This window comes from Aedes albopictus, chromosome 1, assembly GCF_035046485.1.
Source record: "Aedes albopictus strain Foshan chromosome 1, AalbF5, whole genome shotgun sequence".
NCBI lineage: Eukaryota > Metazoa > Arthropoda > Insecta > Diptera > Culicidae > Aedes > Aedes albopictus.
The window spans coordinates 61,045,294-61,070,078 of NC_085136.1; the positions used below are offsets into that span (position 1 = coordinate 61,045,294).

Consider the following 24,785-nt stretch of genomic DNA (forward strand, 5'->3'; position numbering starts at 1 on the left):
ATGTTGACAAAATTCATATTTTTCGCAGCGAAAACCGCTTGCGAGTGATTTTTCCACATTTTCAGTGCAATTTTCATGAAAAGTCGGTAATATCGGTTTAGTTTTGATACGCAGTTCAATGCAGTAGACTGTGAAAGTTGAAAATTTGTTGAAAGGCAGAAAGAATTCGCCATGGTGTTCGTAACATTTGAGGTAAGTCATAATCGAAAAAATCTTCCATCGGTACGGGCAATGTTTACTTACGCATTATGGTGCAAACCCTTCGTTTGTTTCACGCACAGAACGAAAAGAACCTCCCGTTGAATGAGCTGCTGCTATCGTTTGACGAAGACGGAGTGAAGCGGAAGCTTCCCGCTTTGGTTGGTATTTTCTGTATTCCGCTGGGAGTTTAATTCTAATCCACACCTTTTTCTAGCACGAGAAATGGAAGGAATCGCGTTGCTTCACCCGGTACGCAGCCTTCCCTATGCGGAACGGGTTGGTTGAGGAGGGTGCTCCTTTGGATCAGTGGGTCAGCGAAACCGAGTGGTTCGTCAAGGATATGGAGTGGCTGCTCGGGCTGGAACATTTCCGGTGAGTACGCCTAACAATTCTTGCTCTATCATATAGCTTTAAGCTTGGCCGATTGCCTATATCAGGGTAATTCTAATTAATTGTCCGGAAAATCCGCGAAAAAGAAAGACTGACAAATGTAATAGACCCGTGTAATCTATCGAAGATAGTTGGAGTTACTTAAGAAATATTGTGCTAGAATCGCTTGAACTCACTGAGTTCACTGAACACCATTCAATTCAACGCATATATTATGAGTAACCCACTTTCACTGTTATCAATGAAATGTTCAACTATATTTGTCCTTATCAGCTGAAGAAGATTCGCAACACTGAGGTTCTCTACATTCGCGGTCAAAGCTTTCGTTGCACCGTTGCAGTTGCATTTCTCATCTTGACCAAGACAGAAGTCGTTACAAAGGCGATCCATCATGCTGTTGCTTCTACTCGTCCTGGTGTTCATCACCTTGGCTTATCTTTTGTTGCACCACCACTACCGGTACTGGAAACGCCGCGGTATTCCACAACGGAGTCCATCGTTCGCCTTCGGAGATTTCGGTCCGGTTCTGCGAGGTCGCGCCAAATTCGTCAACCACCTGCAGGATGTCTACGAGCGAACGAAAAAGGACCACCCACTGCTGGGCCTGTACATCCTATTCCGCCCGGCTCTGCTGGTGAACGACTTCGTTGTGGCGCGAGACATCTTGTCCAGGGACTTTCACCACTTTGCCGATAGGGGCATCTATGTGGACGAGAAGCGGGATCCTTTCAGCGGTCACCTGTTTGCACTGGATGGGGAACGGTGGCATCAGGTGCGACATCAAATAGCTCCCGCTTTTACGCCGTTGAAACTGAAGGAAATCTTCCTGACGCAGCTGGCTGGTGGATTGAAGCTCCAGGACCATATAAAACAGTACGCAGACGGTGGGGAGTCGGTGGACATGGCCAGTTTGTTTCTGAGGTATTCGGTTGACATGATTGCTTCGGTGGCGTTCGGAATGGAGTTAGATTCCGTGAACCACCTGGAGGAACAATTCTACAGGGTAGCCTGCAGCACTGTGGAATCCAGCGCCAAGAATGTACTTCGGTGGACGGGCGGATTTTTGGTTCCAAGCGTTCTGAAATACACCCGGACTCGACTGGTAGATCAGATTGTACAGGACTTTTTCATGGATGTTGTTCGTCAGACCGTAGAGTTTCGAGAAAACACCGGTTTTTCACGAAGAGATGTCCTTCAGTCGTTGCTTAAAATCGTAAACAACGAAAACCATGATGACTCCCAGAAGTTCACCATGACCGATTTGGCAGTCACGGTCTTTACATTTCTCTTGGCCGGAATGGAAACTAGCTCTTCATCGGCTGCCTTCTGTCTTTATGAACTTGCCAAAAATAAGGATATTCAACGCCGGCTTCAACAGGAAATCGACGAATCTCTCCATCTTCATAACGGTTCCATCACTTACGACAGTCTGCTCAGTATGAAATACCTGGACAACTGCGTAAACGAAACCATGCGCAAATTTCCAGCCCTCGCATACCTCCATCGAATTTGCACCGAAGACTACTTGGTCCCGAGCTCCCAGGTCACCATCAAGAAAGGAACCCTCGTCCTTATTCCAATCTACGCCCTCCAGCGAGATCCGGAGTTCTTCCCGCATCCAAACGCATTCATCCCTGAACGCTTCAACGATCCGGACGACATCCGTCGGACGCCTTACTTCCCCTTCGGCGAAGGACCCCGTTCCTGCATCGGACAACGGATGGGCAAAATGAACGTCAAGATAGCGCTGGTTCATCTACTCTCGATGTTCAACTTTACCCTATCGGACCCCGAGGACCAGCATCGAGAGGCGCCGATCGATCCCATGCATTTCACCATCTCTCCGCAGGGAAGTTTCAACATGAACGTTAGATATAGGGGTCGGAGCGATTGAATAACGCAAGAAGTGTCCGATAAGTCGATCACCGCATCAGAATAAAGGAGCTGTTCTTTAATTACTTAATTGTTTAGAGCGAAATAAAGGAATGTCATTGCTGTATACTGTATATGGACTATAACTTGCTTTAACTGTAACTAGTCTCTAATTTATAACTTGCTTACTTCCAAGATTCGGTGGTGACGAGGGTTGACGTAAAAGATCCGCATCTAAGGCGATTATACGCTATCGCCTTAACATGTGTCAGGTTGAATCAGCATCGACTTCTCGTGCGTCTTAAATGAGGCTGCGCCGCAATGAAACCCTGCCTCTGCCATAATGTCCTACTGGGTCCCAGTCAACGCTTGGTCGACCTGAATTTATGTAGCCTGTAGGTTGTTTTTTATGTCACAATCGGACTGAAAAGCCACAAATCAGGTATCAGTAGGTCGGCTCTAGAGGCACGTTCTCCTCCATTTGGGAAATTTGTGCCATCGCCTATTCATCATTTACCTGACGGAGAAAGGAAGGAAAAATGATAGGACAGGGGAAAGGACAGGTAAGGGAATAGGATCGTCATACACAGGGCCGGATCTAAGGGGGGGCCGGGGGGGCCCGGGCCCCGGGCCCCCATATTTTAGGGGCCCCCACAAAAACCTGTTTTGGTTGCTAACATCAGCATAATTTTGCATATTGCTCAAGTACTGTTCGAAAATAAGAAAAAACATTTTTGGTCATCTCTCCGAGGGGCCTCCACATCCGCTCGGGCCCCGGGCCCCCACAATCCTTAATCCGGGCCTGGTCATACACGCAAAAGCATACCACAATGGGTTCAAACAGCGCCCTGAGAAGGGCACTGTAATAACGCATAAAGCGTAAAGAAAGCCTATAGCTCTTTACCACAGCGGGTCAAGAACAGCAGAACGTCCTGAAGATTCAGGTTTCTGAAGTCAGTTTCACTTAATAAGTGTTTTCCGAGTACTCGGAAACGCAGTTGCGCAAAAACTGGACAGTTACATATCAAATGATACGAAGTTCCATAATCGAATTCACAGCTATCACATACAAATAAATCAGTTTGCTGAATATTCGCCATGTGATAACTGAGTTGGCAGTGGTAAGTCAACGCTTTGACCAGCATGCTGCAATTATGCTTAGACAGATTTGTTAGATACTTCGCCACCTTTGGAGATGGCTCAGTGCAATACAATTTTGTTTGACGACACGACTCCAAACTATTCCAGTATTGTTTGTGCTGAGTGGCAGGCCAGGTGTCAATCTGAAGCTTTACCCAACACTTGGATACCGGAATAGCTGACTCAGGGCCAATGAAGTCATGTGATGCTACAGTGCGAGCTAACTCATCAGCCAATTCATTTCCAGCGATGGAAGAATGGCCAGGTACCCATACAAGGTGAACAGCGTTTGCTGAATTCAGCTCCTTGATTTGAGTTCGACAAGCGATAACTATCTTCGAAAGCAAGTGCTTTAATAGCAGCCTGGCTAACTGAACAGAAGTATATTACCTTGCCCATTACGTGCTGCTGAAGTGCTGATTGCACTCCGCACATAAGAGCAAAGATTTCGGTCTGAAAAACGGTGCAGTGTCTACCAAGTGAATAAGACTGATGCAGCCTTAGCTCACGAGAATAAACACCAGCACCTGCTCGACCTTCGAGAAGGGAGCCATCAGTGTAACATACGATGCCGTCTGAAATACTTCTCTCCAGATGTTCACTCTTCCCGGGAAGGGAATTTCGTGGAAAATGTCCTATATGAAAAATTACAAGCAATTGTAAGATCACTTAGCACAAGGACAACTTTGTCCCAATTCACCAAAAGTGGAAACAACGAGGTGTGTGTTGAACTGCGGTTCACAGGAGTTTCCTCTAATAAACCCATAGACGGTAAGTGCAAGAAAGTGCTTCTTTTTTTGAGATGGATGTGTAGTGGGGCAACGTCAACGAGAACTTCGAGCGCTGCCGTAGGAGTTGATGAAAACGCTCCAGACATCGCCATTAAGCACATCCTGTGGAGATGGCCTAATTTTGATTGGATCGTTCTCACTTCGCCCTTTTGCCACCACACAAGACATCCATAAGCCAATATTGGACGTACAACAGTTGTGAGATGCATTTGATATACTTGGGTTTAAGACCCCAAGTTGTACCAAAGGTTCGCCGGCATTACCCGAAGGCCATACAAGCTTTCTTGATTCTGAACTCAATGTGAGGTGTCCAAGAAAGCTTGGAATCAAGAATGACTCCAACGTACTTTACCTGTTCAGTCACATCGATTCCAGAATCAAAGAGACGCAAAGGTCGAACGCCATTACGGTTTCGCCTTTCCGTAAAAAGAACAATAGATGTTTTACTCGGATTAACCGAAAGGCCATATTGGCGACCCCAACCCTCAACTACCTTAAGAGCGTTTTGCGTCAGGTAGATAAGGGTGCTGATGCACATACCGACTAACAATGTTAGGTAGTCGTCGGCAAAACCATAAGTAGGGAAACCGCTATTATTGAGCTGCCTAAATAGCGTATCTGCCACGAGATTCCACAAAAGCGATGACAAGAATCCCCCTTGGACTCTTGGAGGCATCCACAAACACTCAATTTCCTAATCCCTGCTAGACGCAATATCGAGAAGAGATGTCGGTTTTTGAGCATTTGGTGAATCCAATTGGAAATCATTGGAGATATACCATAACCCCGTGCGGCTTCCAATATGGCATCGTAAGGCACGTTGTCAAAGGCACCGTCGATATCTAAGAAAACACCCAAGCAGGATTGCTTTTAAGCGAATGCCTTCTCGATATCGTAAACACCTTTGTGTAAAAGAATCACAGTGGACTTACCAGATTGGTAGGGGGCTGTCCATAAACCACGTGGTCATTAGGGGGGGTTCGGCCAATGACCATTTTGTGTGGACAAATAAAATTTTTTGTATGGACTAATGACCACGCGGAAGGGGGGGGGGGTTGAAAAGTCTCAAAAAAATGACCACGTGGTTTATGGACAGCCCCTAGGCATGTTGGTTCACATGCAGAGGCACGTTGGCCAGATGAACATCACGGATGTGATGATCCACAATGCGTTCTAAGCATTTCAGAAGAAAAGAGGTGAAACTGATAGGTCTGAAACTCTTTGTTTCTTCATACGACGTACGACCCACTTTCGGAATAAACTTCACAGTAATATCCCGCCAGGATTTGGGAATATACCCTGTAGCAAAACTGCAAACAAGTAGTTTTTTTCAAAACATGTTTGAAATAATCAAATCCTTTCTGAAGCAAAATAGGATAAATCCCATCTAGCCCAGGAGATTTGAAAGGAGCAAAGCTATTAAGAGCCCACTCAATCGATTCTATAGTTACAATACTCCGAGACAAAGCTAAAGAATCATAACTACAAGAAAAGACATCAGGTTCATCCGAAGATGTAATATCCACACATCCAGGGAAGTGTGTGCTGAATAAGCATTTCAGAACTTCCTCATCAGAGGAAGTCAGATCGAGGGCCCATATAGCCGAGGCGGTAAACGCACGGGTATTCAGCATGACCATGCTGAGGGTGACGGGTTCGATTCCCGGTCGGTCCAGGATCTTTTCGTAAAGGAAATTTCCTTGACTTCCTTGGGCAAAGAGTATCTTCGTGCCTGCCACACGATATACACATGCAAAATGGTCATTGGCAGAGGAAGCTCTCAGTTAAAAACTGTGGAAGTGCTCATAGAACACTGCTGAGAAGCAGGCTTTGTCCCAGTGAGGACGTTACGCCAAGAAGAAGAAGAAGGAAGTCAGATCGCCATTTGGCAAACGAAGTTCGTTCACTTGGAAATCCTTAGATTTCGTAAGGATTTCGTTTTACCGACTGACTTCACTCAAGCTGGAAACATTTGTACGAAGGTTTTTCCAGCCGGATCGTTCAGCAGACCGGAGAGCTTTCCTGTAGGCCTTGCGAGCCGACCTGAAAGCCTCCGAACCAGCCGAACGTCGTCTGTTCCAACTCTTTCTACATTGTTTCCTGAGTTTCGCCAGATCAGAGTTCCACCAAGGGGTTCCTCTTGTGATCTTCACAGACCGTAGAGGGCATGCTTCTTCAAAAGCTTCCATGATGAAGGTCGTTGTAGGTAGTATCAACGGCATCATCAAAATCACTTGGAGTGTCAATGGATGGTGAGTATCCATGAAATTTGGTCGCAACCAAATCAGTAAAAAGATCCTAGTTTGTTGACCGCGTATTCCTGAAACGCAATGTTTGCGAAGTAACATTTAAATGTTCAAAAAAGATATAACGATGGTCAGATAAAGATTCTTTATCTGACACATGCCAATTGGTCAGCTCGTGACTAATTCTGCTAGAGCAAAGCGTTATATCTAACACTTCCTCTCTAGCAGATACCATGAAGGTTGGGCGGTTGCCTATGTTAAGTAATGCAAGATCTGTACTACTTAAGTACTCCATCAAACTGGAGCCTCTCAAGTTAATGTCTGAGCTGCCCCAGATGATATGGTGAGCATTAGCATCACTGCCAACAATTAGCGGAAGGCCTTTTGAAGTGCAGTATGCGATGACTTGTTTGAAAGCATCCGTAGAGAATGGTTCATCATGCGGTAAATACACAGAACAATAGACGTATTTCCTGTTGAGGTTTCCAACAGATACATCAATTGTGATAGCACATACATCTCTGGTGGTTAGTTCAGAGATGAGTGTAGCAACTATTGCGTTGTTGACAAGCACACAGGCTCGAGGCATGACACGCGAGTTTGCCATTTCATGTTTACTGAAAGTAGCAAAACCCGGGTTCACAAGGTTTCCTAGATAGAAATTTCCCTTACGGAAGTAAGGTTCTTGTACTAAGGCCACTTGGGCTGTACCATTTTGCATAAGTGCAAAGATTGATCGTTGCTGTTCTTTTGTGCTGAAGATTGATCTGAGCTACCCTAACCGTAGCCACTACCCTAAGATTAAACTCTCCGCAACAACAGCACAACAAAGAACAGCAACAATAAAACCAAATTGGTATCGATTGGAAAATGCCAAAGGCGAGGATACACAGAATACACTGTGTAAATCGCATAATGCGAAACCATATAGGTGAAAATTTAAACTAATTAACAACATCTTCATAATCCCGCTCTTATTTAGCCTCAAGTGAGACTAAAGAAGGACAGCTGATTGTCTCGGAGAAACACAAGGTCCACTGCACCATTGCTCCGGTTAGCGCAGTAACGGCTACATACTGTGGAAGGCGCCCTGGTACTCCACAGGCTTCGTTAGCGGTTAGGTTTTTATTAGACCCCCCTAGCCATTCATTCCTACACGGTAAAAATTCTGCACGCTCGATTCAAGGGGAAAATCCCTCAACAACTATTCAACATCCCAATCAACATGATCGAAAATGCTTTTCCTTTGAATTCACAAAGCTGTCAGTGTTGACTTGAGAACCAAAACAAACCCACCAGGAAAATCAACTAAAAATCACTTCGATTTGCACTACTGTAAAAAGCAGTACGGTCCAAAGTGAAAAACTGTTGATTTGATGATGAGTGCATTGGCCATGAAGTTAAATATAGTAGATGACAGGTGGTAGAAAGTGTTTTGCTTTGATTCGCACCTCTCTAGCAGATATGAAGTAGTGTAGTGGTAGAACAGATGATCATGATTCTCAAGGTCCTGGTATCGAATCTTGGTGCGGGGGCAATACTTGATTGGTACCGTAAAACGGAGTATCATTGATCAGCGGGGTAACATTGATCGGCATTACCGACCTCATGAAATGTTCATACAAGCATTTGTCATCGAATCAGTTTCTGCTCTTGAATGGTTTTTCGTAATTTGCTATTATTTGGCTATTCAATGGCATGTAATTTATGAAAATTGAATTTCATAAACATTGAAATAACTCGATTTTTCCATATCTGTGTTTTGTAACGTAATGAGATACATACCCGGATAAAAACTAACCATAGGGTGTTTGGTGAAAACCATTCCTGCACCATACAGTGTACCAGCTACAATAAAGTGTATTGTAATGAAATGGTTCGCTATACTATACATTTACATTGGATTTTTATGTAACAATATATTTTACTGTTTTTCTTACGTTTAAGCCATTCACTTTTCCGAAACATTAGTTTTCCGTGAATTTTTAATTATTTATTCAGTTTAAGATTTTTTCCGTGCTTTGTTTTGTTGATGTTTATGACTTTTTTGATGCAAAGGAAAGGAAACAGAAAAAAGTGAATAAGTATAAACATCAATTTAAGGTCAATAAAATGTTTAAATCAGTGGTAAACCAGATGTCCTAAGAACTGTCGTAGTTTTATGTCTTTTTTTAGCAACAGAAATAACTGACGAATTCATTGTTATGTACCTTAGTTTAAGTTTCAATACCTTGACTGCGCTATTATGTTCCAATTTGTTTGTGTTTGACCTTTGAATTTGTTTTCTAATATTATTGTTATCATAATTATTGTCATTATTTTTTTTTTAACCATCATTGGGGCTCTAGTAAGCCTGTTGATGTAGATCAAATAAATAAAATTTATTAATAATTTAATTAATAATTAAATTAATAATTTATTAATAAATAAACTGCAGGTCCAAGCAGGGGTCCAAGAGATATGGCGGGCTAGGTGTGTAGAGTGCGATGAGAGAAATACGGATGTAGGCCAACCCGGAAAGATGCAGGTCAGATTACCGTAAATCAGTGGATGAGTTCAACACTATTCTTTCTGTATTTGCATTTAGGGGAGTTTTCTCCTCTTCTCTCATGTGAACTTGCCTTCGACCACAATCGAATCAAATGCGGTTGACAAACTTTATCTTTGACGTAGAGCCATCTTTAACATGGACTGGACTGAACACTGGAATGACTTCTAATATAGGTTCGTCTGCGGGTTCGCTTTTTAACCTAACTTATATTTGAATCGAACTTGACAGTTTTCTCATGAGTTGTTATGTATTTCAAACTTTAGTCAAACTGGTGCCTCAATATTGCAATAACGGTTAAGCACGCTGTAATGATACTTATGTACCTCGTCACCCACTTCATGCAACTACATTAGTGGTCTAATAACACTTAGCGCGCTCGGCATAGTTCCATCATGCCGCTCAAAGTGTTGCCACAAATAATGCTTAGTTTGCAAAACCCGGTTATCTGGCTGGTGGGGCAAAGGGAGCCTAAGCTTCAACTGTTAATGCAATCAGAGATTACTCAGACTTAGACGTGGGCGATCCTATATATGAAGGGTTATCCAAAACACTCTGGAGAATTCCCAAAGCGCATTCTAATAAATCTAGTAAGCCTAAGATGCCATTAAGAGAAGGAAAATGACAAGATAATATAACTATATATGGCTTATGTAATGTAAAACAATACAACATAATAAAAGAGAACCATTCCAAAACCATTTGATTAAATGTATAACCAGTAGTGAAATTACAATTAAAAACAATTTATTTACAATACATTTTATTGTTTGAAACCATTCATGTACCATACAATGTATGGTATATTTAAACCCACGTATCAGTATTTTGAACAATTCATTAACAATAAAATGTATGGTTTTGCAAAAAAAATATATATGAGGAAAAATAATTTTTTATATTGTTACGATACTTAACAACCTGTATAATATATTGTAAAAATCTTATTTACAATTCACGGTATGGGTGTCTACATTACATCTTATTGTTTTTGTATTTTTATTTTTACAGTGGTGTCTATTGCAGGGTTGTTAACGTTAATCAACGATTAACGCCGTTTCGTTAATTCGTTAACGTTAATTGTAACGATTAACGAATTTTACGTTGATTTTTCAGGCACGTTGATCAACGTTAACGTTAACGCAGAGCGTTGATTCAACGTCAACGACTGCGTTAATTGTGCGTTAATTATGTGTATGAGTATCAGGAATAACTCTAAATTAGGTTTTAGTTTAATCTTCTCAAGCTTTTAAACTACCGTCAGTTGCTAGCATTGAGCCAAAAGGGAAAAATCAAGGGAAAAATGCAAGATTAACTTCATAATTTCTGCCATTCTAAATTGACTTGATGGGATTTGTCAAATAATGCATCCATTTTGACCAAACCACATCTCCCGTGTTTCATTAGCTAACCCAAAATTATATGTGGCAACTCTTTAAGCGACGTATTGGAACCTTGCCTAGTGCGCGAAGAGTTATTAGTCCACTAATATGGGCGCCTTTTGTTGGGTAACGAGGCATTTAGTCGTTTATGAAGCATATAAGACTTCCTATGAGTCAAGTTGAATGAACTCAAAATGAAAAAAAAAAATAACTTAAAATGTAAGATGATGACTTCGACTGATATTTCATTCTATTTTCGGCCAATTCACCAATCGTTGAGGTTTTGCGTAAAGATTAACAATAAATAAATACATCGTTCTGCAGAAAAAGTAGACCTTTACGATTGAAGTCACCCCTAGAATATAAAAAAAAAACTTGCTAAAATTATCTTCCTAGATTTCACCTAACAGATCAACAATGCAGAGGTTTTTCCATAAAAATTGTCGTAGGAGGTACCTACCTTGGAGGTTAAGCCGGTGACAAGTAAAATTTCGGAGCTTGACTATTCAGCTCTCGATCATTTTTCAGCATTTTGGTTCTGCTTGAAGTCCCAGATCTTTCAATAATTAAGTCTTGAGCTCTTGAGAATCTGAAATGTCTTCTGTAATCAAGAAATTTCCAAAATTCAAAAAGATCATGAATGAATTTCTTGATTTTTTGACCTGACCAAATTAATTTACTCAGGTAGATTTGATGGAAAAATTGCTTTAAACGACACTGGCATTTGACATATGCATGCCTGCTGTGATTGACAGTAAGTCGTAGGTTACACGTGGCCACGGGTTAATCGGTGGCAATGGTCCACTGCTTACTCTTACAGAAAATCTGACGTTTAAGCGGTGCCGGCACCTCTCAAACGTCAAATGTTCTGTGAGAGCAAACAGGCCAGCCTAAATTCGTGTAGTGGACCATGCGATGCAATGATAATCAGTGAGAGATCGGTAGTTAGCTAGTAGGTATGTATGGCAGCCTGATCGTTGATGTCCTGCTGAACTTCTGATACCAGTAAAATATCTGTATCGATCCTGCTCGACTAAAAAGACGGTACAGTAGAAGAAATCCCCATCAGCATTCAGAAATTGTGAAAACCAAAAGACGCATTGCGAATCGTACAAAAACTCGTGATGGCATCTTGCCTAAATTTTTTTTTGTTCATCCTTGTGTTCATCCCATAATTGATTAATTTATTACTTCCCTACCCGTTTTTCATTCGTGTATCGTGTAGCAGGCAGTCTTGTTAGCGATCACAGTCTTTGACAGCTTTTTGTCGATATTCGGCTGCCTTTGTCTCCAACATTCGCAACACAAGCGATCAAACTACTGTCCAGAACAAAAATGTCGAATGAATGCGCTTGACCACGATTGCGTCTTCGGGAGATGGTTTGGTTTTTGTTATTCCTGTCTTTCCCATAAAGAGAGCTGTTTTGTATAAATGTATGTGTCGTAATCGATTTATCACACACGAATAAACTAATATAACACCAATCTTAATCAAAATTGGCTGAAATCTTGCGAAAACCTGGAATTAGACAAATGTCACCGTGTCAGACGACGATGATTTGATCCACTTTTTTGTTTATTGATCTTCGTTCTGCCGCTCGTGTTGTGTGTAAGAGGTAGCGGTCGCGCTCGAAAGAAACAAAGCAAGCTGACACCTGACCGCGGCAACGAAACGAAGGTAGTGAAAAGTGTCGAATGTTTACAAGCCTGGTAGCAGGCACGAAGATACTCTATGCCTAAAAAAGCCAAGGAAACTTTTATTACGAAAAGTTCCTGGACCTACGGGTAATCGTATCTGTCACCCACAGCATGGTCGTGCTGAATACCCGCGCGTTTACGGCATCGGCTATGTGGGCCCCTGAATATAATACACAGCAACATAAATCGCACGGTTTTCAACGATAAAATCGACGGCTTCCGTTGACGTTGATTCAACGCAACCCGTTAACGTTAACGTTAATTGCCAAGAAAATTAACGCACCGGCGTTGACGTTGATTTGGATAAAAGTTAACGTTAACGGCGTTAATCGTTGATTAACGTTAACAACCCTGGTCTATTGTAAAAATATGGTTCTAAATAGTACTGTTACAATACAACGTTCGGTTTTTCTACTGTATTTTTTATTCGGGTAGTCATACATTCATGCATAGTATGCATACTAGATAGGATATGAGGTTAGAAATCACTGTATACCTTTAATATGATATCCTAGAGTTTGATTCAATAAACGAAACTTGTATGAAAATGCTCTTTTTTTATAAAATATACGATTTATTTAAATAAGGCTATGATTTTGTTAAGTCATTGCCTACCTTTAGGCGTTATTCTCGGTTTAGGAGATTTTTATCTTAAAATATCTCAAAAAGTATATAACTTGTGAGAATTTGGACAACATATTTGAAATCAGAGACCCCAAATTTAGTAAGTAAGGGTATCTTCTACACAAACTAACATTGTTTACTTAGGTGATCAATGTTACCCCAAATCAACAAAATCAAAAATTAGATTAAAAAGTTTATTTAAACATGTTTTAAAGTTTCACAAGTAGCTTTCGAGTAGCTTAACACATACTCAGAGGGCCAGTACTTGTTTTAAAAATATATAACATGTATCGTTTGCTTTAACAAGAGAATTATTCAAGAAAGATCGAGAATTCTGATCAATGTTACCCCGGATTACGGTAATCAAAACATTCTCAACAACGAATTGAAGTGAAATTTTATTAATATTGAAGAGGCATTGGATGTTCTTTTCCAACTGATATTCAATTGATATCAAATGTATTGAACAGTAGTGCGAATCCAAGTGCCAATCAGTTTATATGAGCGTGCAGAATTTTTACCGTGTAGACACGGTAAGCATAAAGCCGCATCACACCATGAATTAGGGGTCATCTGTTGGTGGATTCTTACCACCGGAACAGGCGGTCCGTAGTGTTATTCTTAGCCAATTGAGACAATCGCTACCGACACTACACAGCTATCTAGGCTGATCGAGAAAAGAAGTCAATATTGATGATCAACTTCATACGGACTCGAACAGCCGTCAAAATTACTGGAATCTATGGCCAGATTGACCATAGATGTCACGAACATAGGCGACAATAATTTCTACAGTGATAATGGTGCAGAGTCCATCATCGATGTGACCTTTTGGAGTCCGGGGTTTAAACTATAACTTAGGTTGGAGATTCGACGATGGGTACTCGCATCGGCGATTTGGTACAAGGTTGAACATGGAGGAAGATGATCACAGTCGAGGGTCATAGATGGCTATCAAGGTCGGCTGACCTCGCGCTTCGATAAGCCGGTATTTGTGCACCGATTGCCCGTGGAGGGAAACATCAACGATCTGTCTAGCAACGACCTAGTCGGAATCCTAAGCCGCACGTGCGACGTGGCAATGACATGGCGATCCCTACCCATGTATGTGCGCGGACCAGAAATCGCAAGACTCCGCGCAACTAGGCCGCCAACAAGAAGGCCACTCATCACCTAGGTGTCCCGGATAGCCAATGGCGGATGCTGGAGATCTACTTCCAGAACCGAGTGCTCCTCTACGACACCGAGAAAAGGAAGAGGAGTTAAAACATCGCCGCCTGTCACAATTTCTGTCGGGCCAGCCATGGGTTTTTTAGGCGACATTTGCATAAACTTCCGAGTGCACAAATTTTGACGGTACTGCGGAGCCCGTGGTCTGAGAATATTTACGCTTCGTCAAGCAAAGGTCGAGTATGAAGGAGATATGCGGTAGAAATATTAATCCGGACAACATTATTGAAAGCATGTTTGTGTACGATGGTGGACAAGTGAGATTCCGTTTCTTCATTACGAATATTGTGAAACGTATGAAATACGTCAGACTTTAATAGACTGGTGACGTAGTACGAATGTCGGAAACAACCTAAAAACCCTGAACGTTCGGGGGGCTTTACTGTACACTACTACAGAAAGGTAAGTGTCCTTAGACAGGTATGAAAAAACTTAATTCTTAGAAAAGTCGAGAAAGGACCAGTACCGTATTGGGAGTCGAACCCATTGTTCACCTTTATCGGTAAGATTCATCAGTCAAAACTTCATCCACCGACTTGATGAACAACTAACATAAAAACCTTCAAGAACAACAAAGAAGCCGTCACTTTCTTCTGATGTACTAAATTTGATTAGTAACTACGCCGCTGATCAATACTGTACCCAAAAAAAGTGGCCCCGTTATCTGAACCATGATTTGCAGAACACTTTATCTCCGTCGAACCATTTTTGGCCAGCGTTATCTGCATCAACGAAGAGGGTCAATCTACCAGTATCAAAATGACACCGCTCTCGATAGGACTGGCCCTCTTCTGCCTGGGTGCGTTCGCGTTCCTGCAGTACATCTTCGGCTACTGGAATCGGCGTGGTGTACCCCAGCTGACTCCCTACTTCCCGTTCGGGAACTTTTCGGACCTCTTTCTCGCCAAGGCATCATTTCCGAAGGTGTGCGAAACTCTGTACGAACGCACCAAGCAATGGCGTCTACTTGGAGGATACATTCTACTGAGGCCCGTTCTGATGGTTAACGATCCACAGCTGGCCAAGGACATCATGGTACGAGACTTCCAGCATTTCCACGACCGTGGTACTCACGTGGACGAAGATAACGACCCCCTGAGTGGACATCTGTTTTCGCTGGCCGGAGAAAAGTGGAAGCACCTTCGTGCGAAATTGACTCCGACGTTCACCAGTGGACGTCTGAAGGGCATGTTCCAGACCTTGGTCGATACGGGTGAAGTCCTGCAGGACTACATGCTGAAGTGTGCCAAAAATGAAGAAGTTGTGGAGATCCGTGATGTTCTGGCTCGATACAATACGGACAACATTGCGTCGGTGGCGTTCGGTATTAAGATCGATTCGATTAACAATCCCAACGAACCGTTCCGCCAGATTGGACGAAAGGTAGGTGTGCGACTGATAAGTGTCTCAGCTCAGCTGATTACGAACCGTTATCTCTAAAACAGTCATATTTTTAGTTTTTTGAATCAAACTTCCGAAACAATATGCGCCTAATGATGACGTTCATGGTACCGAAGCTGAGCAAGTACTTGAAGATTAAATCCGTGGACGCCGAAGTGGAGCAGTTTATCTTAGGTATGGCTCGAGAGACGCTGGAATACCGCGAGAAGAACGGAGTTGTGCGGAAGGACATGATGCAGCTCTTAATACAGTTGCGCAACACTGGAACCGTATCGGTTGACGAACGCTGGGATGTGGAAACAACCACCAAGTATAAGAAACTGTCGATTGGAGAGGTTGCCGCGCAAGCGCACGTGTTCTTTTTGGCCGGTTTCGAGACTTCATCATCGACAATGTCCTTCTGTCTGTACGAACTGGCCAAGAATCCGGAAATCCAACGCAAGGTTCAGGCAGAAATCGACTCCGTAACCGCATTGCACGACGGCAAACTGACCTACGACAGCATCAACGATATGCGCTACCTGGAGTGCTGTATCGATGAAACCCTCCGCAAGTACCCTCCGGTCCCAGTTCTGAACCGCGAGTGCACCCAAGAGTACAAGGTCCCCGATTCCGACATCACTATCGAAAAGGGAACGGCCGTCATACTGCAGATCTCGGCGATGCATCACGACCCGCAGTACTACCCGGATCCGATGCGGTTCGATCCGGACCGGTTCCTCGATCCGGAAATGAAGAGCAAACCGTACGCTCCGTTCGGCGATGGGCCGAGAATTTGCATTGGACTGCGGATGGGTAAGATACAGACCAAGGTCGGGCTGTCGTTGATGCTGATGAAGTTCAACTTTGAACTGTCTGGCCACGAGGAGCCCGAACTGGTGATGAGTCCGAACAGTTTCTTGCAAACGCCCGTGGACGGTATCAATTTGAAGGTTAGTTGTCGGAAGTCGGAGTTTTAGGTAGGAAATATATATGTACAGGAAATAAAATAAATGTATGTAAAAAAGGTTTTTAGTAACTTTTGAAGCATGACTTCCGGTATTTTATTCAATAGAACAATGGTCAATCGATTGACCCTGGATTTGATTGATTCGAGAGAAAACCTGAGAATGGAGGCTTCGTAACAGCAACCGAACTTTATTCGTATCGTCCTAATATGCTCCGTCCTTGAGGAAGAGGTCTTCGTATTTCCTGTACCAGCGCTCGAAAACATGACCATTCTCGGGATCGTAGACAAATTTCTTAGTGTTGAGTGCAGAGATTCTATGATGAATTCCGGGTTGCTCCGAATGGAGCCACTCTCTTGAAAGCCAGAATACTACAACTGCTAGTGCAGTTTCTCCACCTTGGATCTTGAAACTCCAAAGCGATGAATTCGTAGTTACTTGTTGCCAACAGTTGTACTTCAGTTTGATTGCAAATAAAGGTGTTTATTGTTCAACTTGAAGATACAGAACAAATCTACCCAGTATGGGACCCCTAGCATCCACCTTAGCCAGAGAGTCCGCTTTCTCATTACCCGGGTTCGAGCAATGTGAAGGGACCCATGCAAAGGGAATGGTGTATTTATTTTTCCATAGTTTTTTATTGAATAAATTTTGTGGTTTAGACTTCTGAGCCGTCATATTTATTGAAGTAGCTTTAAAATCAACAAGGCATGATCTATGTAGATGTAAGGCATACAGTATCTTTCTAGTATCGTGGGATGTGACGTCTTCAAGAATCATATCGAAATATTGAGAACTATTGTGTAATACTGTCAATATGTATTTTATTCAATTATTCTAAAAACATTCGAGCTCCGCTCCCGACTACTCGCGACAGCTAACCTTCAAATTAATGCCATCCACTGGCGTCAGAACGAAATTGTTCGGATCCATCACCAGTTCCTCTTCCTCGTGGCCAAACAGCTCGAAGTTAAACTTCGACAACAGCAGTGACAGACCCACCTTGGTCTGTATCTTACCCATTCGCATCCCGATGCAAACCCTGGGCCCGTCACCGAACGGAGCGTACGGTTTGTTCCGGATCTCCGGATCCTGGAACCGTTCCGGTTTGAACTGCATCGGGTCCGGATAGTACTGCGGATCGTGTTGCAACCCGGCAATCTGGAGTATGACGGCCGTTCCCTTTTCGATAGTGAAGTCCATGCCGGGGACCTTGTAGTCCTGGGTGCACTCGCGGTTCAGCACCGGAACGGGAGGGTACTTGCGGAGGGTTTCGTCGATACAGCACTCCAGGTAGCGCATCTCGTTGATGTTGTCGTAGCTCAGTTTACCATCGTGGAGACCAGTGACTGAGTCGATTTCTGCCTGAACCTTGCGTTGGATGTCCGGATGCTTGGCCAGTTCATACAGGCAGAACGACATGGTCGTTGAGGATGTCTCGAATCCGGCCAGGAAGAATACGTGCGCTTGCGCGGCGACCTCTCCGATTGAGAGCTTCTTCAACTTGGCGGTTGTTTCCACATCCCAGCGTTCGTCGACCGATACGGTACCAGTGTTGCGCAGCTGTAGCAGCAGCTGCATCATGTCCTTGCGTACGATGTTGTTCTTCTCGCGGGCTTCCAAAGTTTCTTGGACGACTCGCATGATGAAGCGCTCCACATCGTCGTCAACGGACTTAATTTTCAAGTACTGGTTGAGCTTCGGCGTCATGAAAGTTATCAGTCCGCGCATGTTGTTTCGGAAGTTCGGCTCGAAAACCTTAAAAATGTCCGAGTTAGATAACGAATTAGAATCAACCTAGACTGTTATCAGTCGCACGTCTACATACCTTACGCCCAATCTGGCGGAACGGTTCGTTGGGATTGTTAATCGAATCGATCTTGATGCCGAATGCCACCGACGCAATATTATCCGTATTGTAGCGGGCTAGAATTTCCCGGATTTCCACGACGTCTTCGCCCTCGGCATACTTTTGGATGTAGTTCTGCAGGACTACGCCCGTATCGACCAGGGTCTGGAACATGCCCTTCAGACGTCCGCTGGTGAACGTCGGAGTCAACTTGGCCCGGAGGATCTTCCACTTCTCGCCTGCCAGCGAAAAGAGATGTCCACTCAGGGGGTCGTTGACTTCGTCCACATGCGGTCCACGATCGTGGAAGTGCTGGAAGTCCTTCACCATGATGTCCTTGACTAGCTGTGGGTCGTTAACCAATATCACAGGTCGCAGCAGGACGTATCCACCGAGCAGGCGCCATTGTTTGCTGCGTTCGTAGAGGTTCTCGCAGACTTTCGGGAAGGACGCCTTGCCGAGGAAGACGCCCGTGAAGTTCCCGAACGGGAAGTACGGAGTCAGCTGTCGAACTCCTCGGCGTTTCCAGTAGCCGAAGATGTAGTTCAAGAGCACGTATGCGGCCACGCACAGCAGTGCCACTCCTATCGAAAGCGGTGTCATTTTAGTACTGATAGCTAAACTCCAATCGCGGATCATGATAAAGGAACCGAAATTTTAACCTAATCACGATGAATGGGTTTCGGCGCGAAGATAAAATAGTTGAAAATCATTCCTCAGATAACGGAAGGTGGCGATAAAATTTCCGTGTAAACAAGTGTTATGCCGGTCGTAACCGCCTAATGTATGTTGTATCTACATAAAAAATAGTCAATGGTCATGATTGTTTGCGATTGAATAATCGTTCAAAACAACTTTTGGAATATCCAGAAGTTTACGAAATACAATAACTCTCCAATACCTAAACATCCCAATTCCATTTCAGATTCTGGTCCACCCTGATTCACAACCCGGGTGTCGTCGAGGCCGTCATCTCGTTCACGCAAAATGCCGTTCCGTACTACCTGATCGGGGTGGTCCGCTCGTCGGCCAAGGTGTTCCCTCTGTATTCGGCCGCGCATCGTTGCACCCTGCAGGTCATCTGCCGGATGATAACCCAGCGAGAATCCGACCGCTGCTGGATCGGTCGAGAGTTCCTGGGAGAGCTTCTGTACAAGCACTTCCTCGTGTCGATTCCGTTGATCTTCGATCTGCTGCCGATCTACGGTCGGGACAATAAGGCCGTGCTCGGGTTGATGCTCCAGACGATCTTCAAGCTGCAGCCGAAGTTCCAGCAGGACCTGCGGGTCGGTCTGCAGTACTTGCAGAGTGTAAGTATACTTCTGTTTTGCGCTACTTAACACTCTCTATCTCCTACCATCTACTTAACACGATTCCACCTACCAGAACACCTAATTGAACCAGAAGCGTTCGAAGAGCTGTTGAAATAGAACCAGAAGTGTTCGAAGGATTATTAAAATTGAATCAGAAGCGTCCGAAGGATTGTTGAAATTGAATCAGAAACGTTCAAAGGATTGTTTAAATTAGACCCGAAGCGTTCGGAGGATTGTTGAAATTTAACCAGAAGCGATCGAAAGATTGTTGAAATTGAACCGGAAGTTGACCGGAAGCGTTCGAAGGATTTGATTTTGAATCAGAAGCGTTCGAAGGATTGTTGAAATTGGACCAGAAGCGTTCGAAGGATTGTTGAAATTGAACAAGAAGCGTTCGAAGGATTGTTGAAATTGAACAAGAAGCGTTCGAATGATTGTTGAAATTGAACCAGAAGCGTTCGAAGGATTGTTGAAATTAGACCAGAAGCGTTCGAAGGATTATTGAAATTGGACCAGAAGCATTCGAAGGATTGTTGAAACTGAACCAGAAGCGTTTGAAGGATTGTTGAAATTGAACCAAAAGCGTTCGAAGGATTGTTTAATTGAACCAGAAGCATTCGAAGGATTGTTGAAATTGAACCAGAAGCGTTCGAAGGATTGTTGAAATTCAATCAGAAGCGTTTGAAGGACTGTTGAAATCGGACCAGAAGCGTTCGAAAAATTGTTGAAACTAAACCAAAAGCGTGCGAAGGATTGTTGTAATTGAATTAGAAGCATTCGAAGGATTGTTGAAATTGAACCAAAAGCGTTCGAAAGATTGTTGGAATTGGACTGGAAGCGTTCGAAGGATTGTTGAAATTGAACCAGAAGCGTTCGAAGGATTGTTGAAATTGAATCAGAAGCGTTTGAAGGACTGTTGAAATCGGACCAGAAGCGTTCGAAAAATTGTTGAAACTAAACCAAAAGCGTTCGAAGTATTGTTGTAATTGAATTAGAAGCGTTCGAAGGATTGTTGAAATTGAACCAGAAACGTTCGAAGGATTGTTGAAATTGAATCCGAAGCGTTCAAAGGACTGTTGATATTGAACAAATAGCGTTCGAAGGATTGTTGAAATTGAATTAGAAGCGTTCGAAGGATTGTTAAAATTAAATCAGAAGCGTTCGAAGGATTGTTGAAATCGAACCAAAAGCGTTTGAAGGACTGTTGAAATTGCACCAGAAGCGATCGAACCGAAGGATTGTTGGAATTGGACCAGAAGCGTTCAAAGGATTGTTGAAATTGAACCAGAAGCGTTCGAAGGATTGTTGAAATTGAACGAGAAGCGTTAGAATGTTTGTTTAAATTGAATCAGAAGCGTTCGAAGGATTGTTGAAATTGAACCAGAAGCATCCGGAAGATTGTTGAAATTGGACCAGAAGCGTTCGAAGGATTGTTGAAATTTAACCAAAAGCTTTTGAGAGATTGTTGAAATTGAACCAGAAGCATTCGAAGGATTGTTGAAATTGGACCAGAAGCGTTCGAAGGATTGTTGAAATTGAACGAGAAGCGTTAGAATGTTTGTTTAAATTGAATCAGAAGCGTTCGAAGAAATGTTGAAATTGAATCAGAAGCGTTCGACGGATTGTTGAAATTGAATCAGAAGCTTTCAAAGGATCGTTGAAATCGAACCAAAAGCGTTCAAAGGATTGTTGAAATTGAGCCAGAAGCGTTCGAAGGACTGTTGAAATTGAACCAGAAGCGTTCGGAGGATTGTTGAAATTGAATCACAAGCTTTCGAAGGATCGTTGAAATCGAACCAAAAGCGTTCGAAGGATTGTTTAAATTGAACCAAAAGCGTTTGAAGGATTATTGAAATTGAACCAGAAGCGTTCGAAGGACTGTTGAAATTGAATCAGAAGCGTTCAAAGGATTGTTGAAATTGAATCAGAAGCGTTCGAAGGATTATTGAAATTGTACCAGAAGCGTTCGAAGGATTGTTGAATTCCAACCACAAGCGTTCGAAGGATTGTTGAAATTGAATCAGAAGCGTTCGAAGGATTGTTGAAATTGGACCAGAAGCGTTCGAAGGATTGTTGAAATTTAACCAAAAGCTTTTGAGAGATTGTTGAAATTGAACCAGAAGCGTTCGAAGGATTGTTGAAAATTATCCAAAAGCGTTCGAGATATTGTTGAAATTGAACAAGAAGCGTTCGAAGGATTATCGAAATTAAATGAAAAGCGTTCGACGGATTGTTGGAATTGAACCAGAAGCGTTTGAAAGATTGTGGAAGTTGGACCAGAAACGTTCGAATGATTGTCGAAATTGGACCAGAAGCGTTCGAAAGATTGCTGAAATTTAACCAAAAGCGTCCGAGAGATTGTTGACATTAAACCAGATGCGTTCGAAGGATTGCTGAAATTGAATCAGAAGCATTCGAAAGATTGTTGAAATTGGACCAGAAGCGTTCGATGGATTGTTGAAATTGGACCAAAGGCATTCGAAGGATAGTTGAAATTAAACCAGAAACGTTCGAAGGATTGTTGAAATCGGACCAGAAGCGTTCGAAGGATTGTTGAAATTGAACCAAAAGCGTTCGAAGGATTATTGAAATTGAACCAGAGGCGTTCGAAGGATTGTTGAAATTGAACCAGAAGAGTTCGAAAGATTGTCGAAATTAAATCAAAAGCATTCGAAAGATTATTGAAATTGAACCAGAAGCGTTCGAAGGATTGTCGGAATTGAACCAGAAATGTTTGAAGGATTGTTGAAATTGAACCAGAAGCGATAGAAGGGTTGTTGAAATTGAACCAGAAACGTTCGAAGGATTGTTGAAATTGGACCAGAAGCGTTCGAAGGACTGTTGAAATTTAATCAGAACCGTTCGAAGGATTGTTGAAATTAAACCATAAGCAACGATGGATCGAGTTATGTGCGTAGTTCGAGTATCAGGGACACTCTCGAGTCCCTTCGAATCTCGCAGAGAGTTACGGCCAGGTGATGGTCTTTCGTGCTTTCTGTTCAACATTGCTCTAGAGGGTGTAATTAGAAGAGCGGGGATAAACCAGGGGAATGTTATGGTCTTCTTGTTTTCTTACCCAGCATTAAAATTATGCTGCTGAGTTAAAAGATAGGATGTCAGCTTGAGCCGTACGCTTGAGTGGAAAGGATTTTCAGTCCGTTCAGCTGCCATTGCAGAGGATCTAGAGATTCATGAGATAGTGTTTGAAAGAATATCTGAGGTTCTGTCATGTAAACAACTCGGCTTCCGGAAATTTTATCGACCATACGCTATCTTGACGGATACTGCTGGATAATCACTTGCAAACATTGTCGATACTTTCGTTGAAAGTAGGTCTCCTTCGAATGAATTCTTAAGAAGTTTGAACTAATGAAACTAACTGAGTTCATCTGATGAACTTTGACGTCTAACCTAAACAGAATGTCTCCCTTACCTCTCCCATTCCAGACATTAAAAATCATCCAGCAGCGTATCGAAACGGATCGCATCGATGGCAACGCAACCACCTCCAGCACCCTCAACGATCTGGCCATCTACGTCCTGGACTGCTGCAGCTCTCTCTCCCTGCTGGTCGAAGTCTATCCCGAAGTTCGCGCAACCTGCACCGACCTTGGCCTCGAGCAATCCATCTCCAACTTCTACGACAACACCCTGGTCCTGCTGTACAAGAACATCTTCGCCATGGACAACGATTCGCCGTACCTCGTCCACTTGAATGCAGCCCGCATGGAACTGCTGGCCGCGTTCCGTGGCATCGTCAACCTTCAGCTGGAAACTATCCTCGAGAAGCCGGAGGCGAGCCTTCTGCCGGCCGATAAGTTCCTCTGCATACTGACCGAGTGCCTGTCGGATCCGGTTTTTGTGCGCGACTACCAACGACACTATCCGGTGGAACGGGACCTGGATATCCTCAAGCAGGCCTGTCAAGGCGTGGACAGCTTCAAACTGGACTTCGTTCAGAATGCCTACTGCAGTGGAGAGAACGGGATGACCAATGGTCATGACGGTAGCGGTGAATTCCCTGAGGAGGACGACAGTTTCGGGGAAGCGGTCGGAGGAGTCGCGGAAGAAGTGGAACCGGGTCCCAGCGGAGCATCCGCCAAACTGGAACTGACCCCGGAGCAGCAAATCGAAGCCAACGTTCGGAAGGTCCTGGATATCCTACCGGATCTGGGCGATGGCTACGTGCGAAAGATCCTGGCTCGATACGAGGATGTGGAACAGGCAATCGCCGCCGTTTTGGAGGGGAATCTTCCACCGGATTTGGCCGAAGCAGATCCCACTGAGCCGTACATTCCGCCGGACAAGCTGGACAACTTCTACCTGGAGACGGGCATCGAGCGGTTGAACATTTACGATGGGGACGAGTTCGACGTGCTGGTTCACGACAAGATCAAGGGTGTAATGAAGAAGGGCAAGGGAATGCCCGGTCAGCCGAAGAACTTGAAGGAGCTGCTGGACGATAAGAGTCACGTGAAGGAGATGAAGGATCGCTATCAGGAGTATTCGAATGTATGCGATGAGTACGATGACGAGTACGACGACAGCTACGATGCGATGGCTGATAGCGAATCGAAGACGATTCGACTGTCGGCGCAGATGAGAAACGCGCTGGTGGACGAGCTGGATGATGACGAAGACGAGGAAGAGGACGAGGCGGTGCAGCGAGGAGGACCGGCGGTCAGTGGAGGTGGGAAGAAGCCGCTTGATTTCTGCGAAAATCCGGAGGTGCTTCGTCAGCGTGCCGAGGAGAGGTGGCGAAGTAAGCATCAGGCTAGGGGAGGCGGTGGCGGCGGTCCACCTAGCGGGCAGAACAGGGATGTTGTGGGCAAGGCCAAGGGACAGGGTCAGGAGAAGGATGTGCTGATCAATCGCAAGCATAAGAACGAGAACAAGTCCAGTAGGGCCAACCACAACAGGAAGCAGGGAGCGACGTTCAAGAGGAACAAAGGGATGATCCCGAGCTAAGGCGGCTGCGGATTGGAGGATCGTTAAGATAAGTATCATTAATACATGAATGTGGGTATTTATCATAATGTGTGATTTGGAACAGATCAATTCCATGAACGGAAAAGAAAGCATTTTTAGGGTCTACTCACCAATTATATCAATTCGTGGTTTGGACAATTTGGTCGATACGGTAAGCGTACAGA

At 43.8% G+C, this 24,785-nt stretch overlaps 4 protein-coding genes across 4 annotated transcripts; 3 read left to right on the forward strand and 1 right to left on the reverse strand.

Moving 5' to 3' along the window:
* LOC115259485 (activating signal cointegrator 1 complex subunit 2-like) lies at positions 1 to 24,668 on the forward strand. Its single transcript, XM_062844636.1, has 5 exons — positions 1 to 192; positions 282 to 359; positions 416 to 573; positions 19,245 to 19,629; positions 23,080 to 24,668. Exons 1-5 carry the CDS (start codon positions 172 to 174, stop codon positions 24,598 to 24,600), a joined length of 2,163 nt encoding a protein of 720 aa, XP_062700620.1. The 5' UTR covers positions 1 to 171; the 3' UTR covers positions 24,601 to 24,668.
* Positions 601 to 2,620, forward strand: LOC109406865 (probable cytochrome P450 6d4). Its single transcript, XM_019679868.3, has one exon. It carries the CDS (start codon positions 983 to 985, stop codon positions 2,483 to 2,485), a length of 1,503 nt encoding a protein of 500 aa, XP_019535413.3. The 5' UTR covers positions 601 to 982; the 3' UTR covers positions 2,486 to 2,620.
* Positions 14,763 to 16,523, forward strand: LOC109406864 (probable cytochrome P450 6d5). Its single transcript, XM_062844637.1, has 2 exons — positions 14,763 to 15,505; positions 15,580 to 16,523. Exons 1-2 carry the CDS (start codon positions 14,882 to 14,884, stop codon positions 16,480 to 16,482), a joined length of 1,527 nt encoding a protein of 508 aa, XP_062700621.1. The 5' UTR covers positions 14,763 to 14,881; the 3' UTR covers positions 16,483 to 16,523.
* On the reverse strand, positions 17,268 to 19,198 carry LOC115259486 (probable cytochrome P450 6d5). Its single transcript, XM_029860087.2, has 2 exons — positions 18,299 to 19,198; positions 17,268 to 18,228 (listed from the first exon to the last, which is right to left on the reverse strand). The coding sequence occupies exons 1-2, from the start codon at positions 18,956 to 18,958 to the stop codon at positions 17,335 to 17,337; spliced, it is 1,554 nt and encodes a 517-aa protein (XP_029715947.2). The 5' UTR covers positions 18,959 to 19,198; the 3' UTR covers positions 17,268 to 17,334.
* Positions 24,669 to 24,785: the final 117 nt, after the last annotated feature.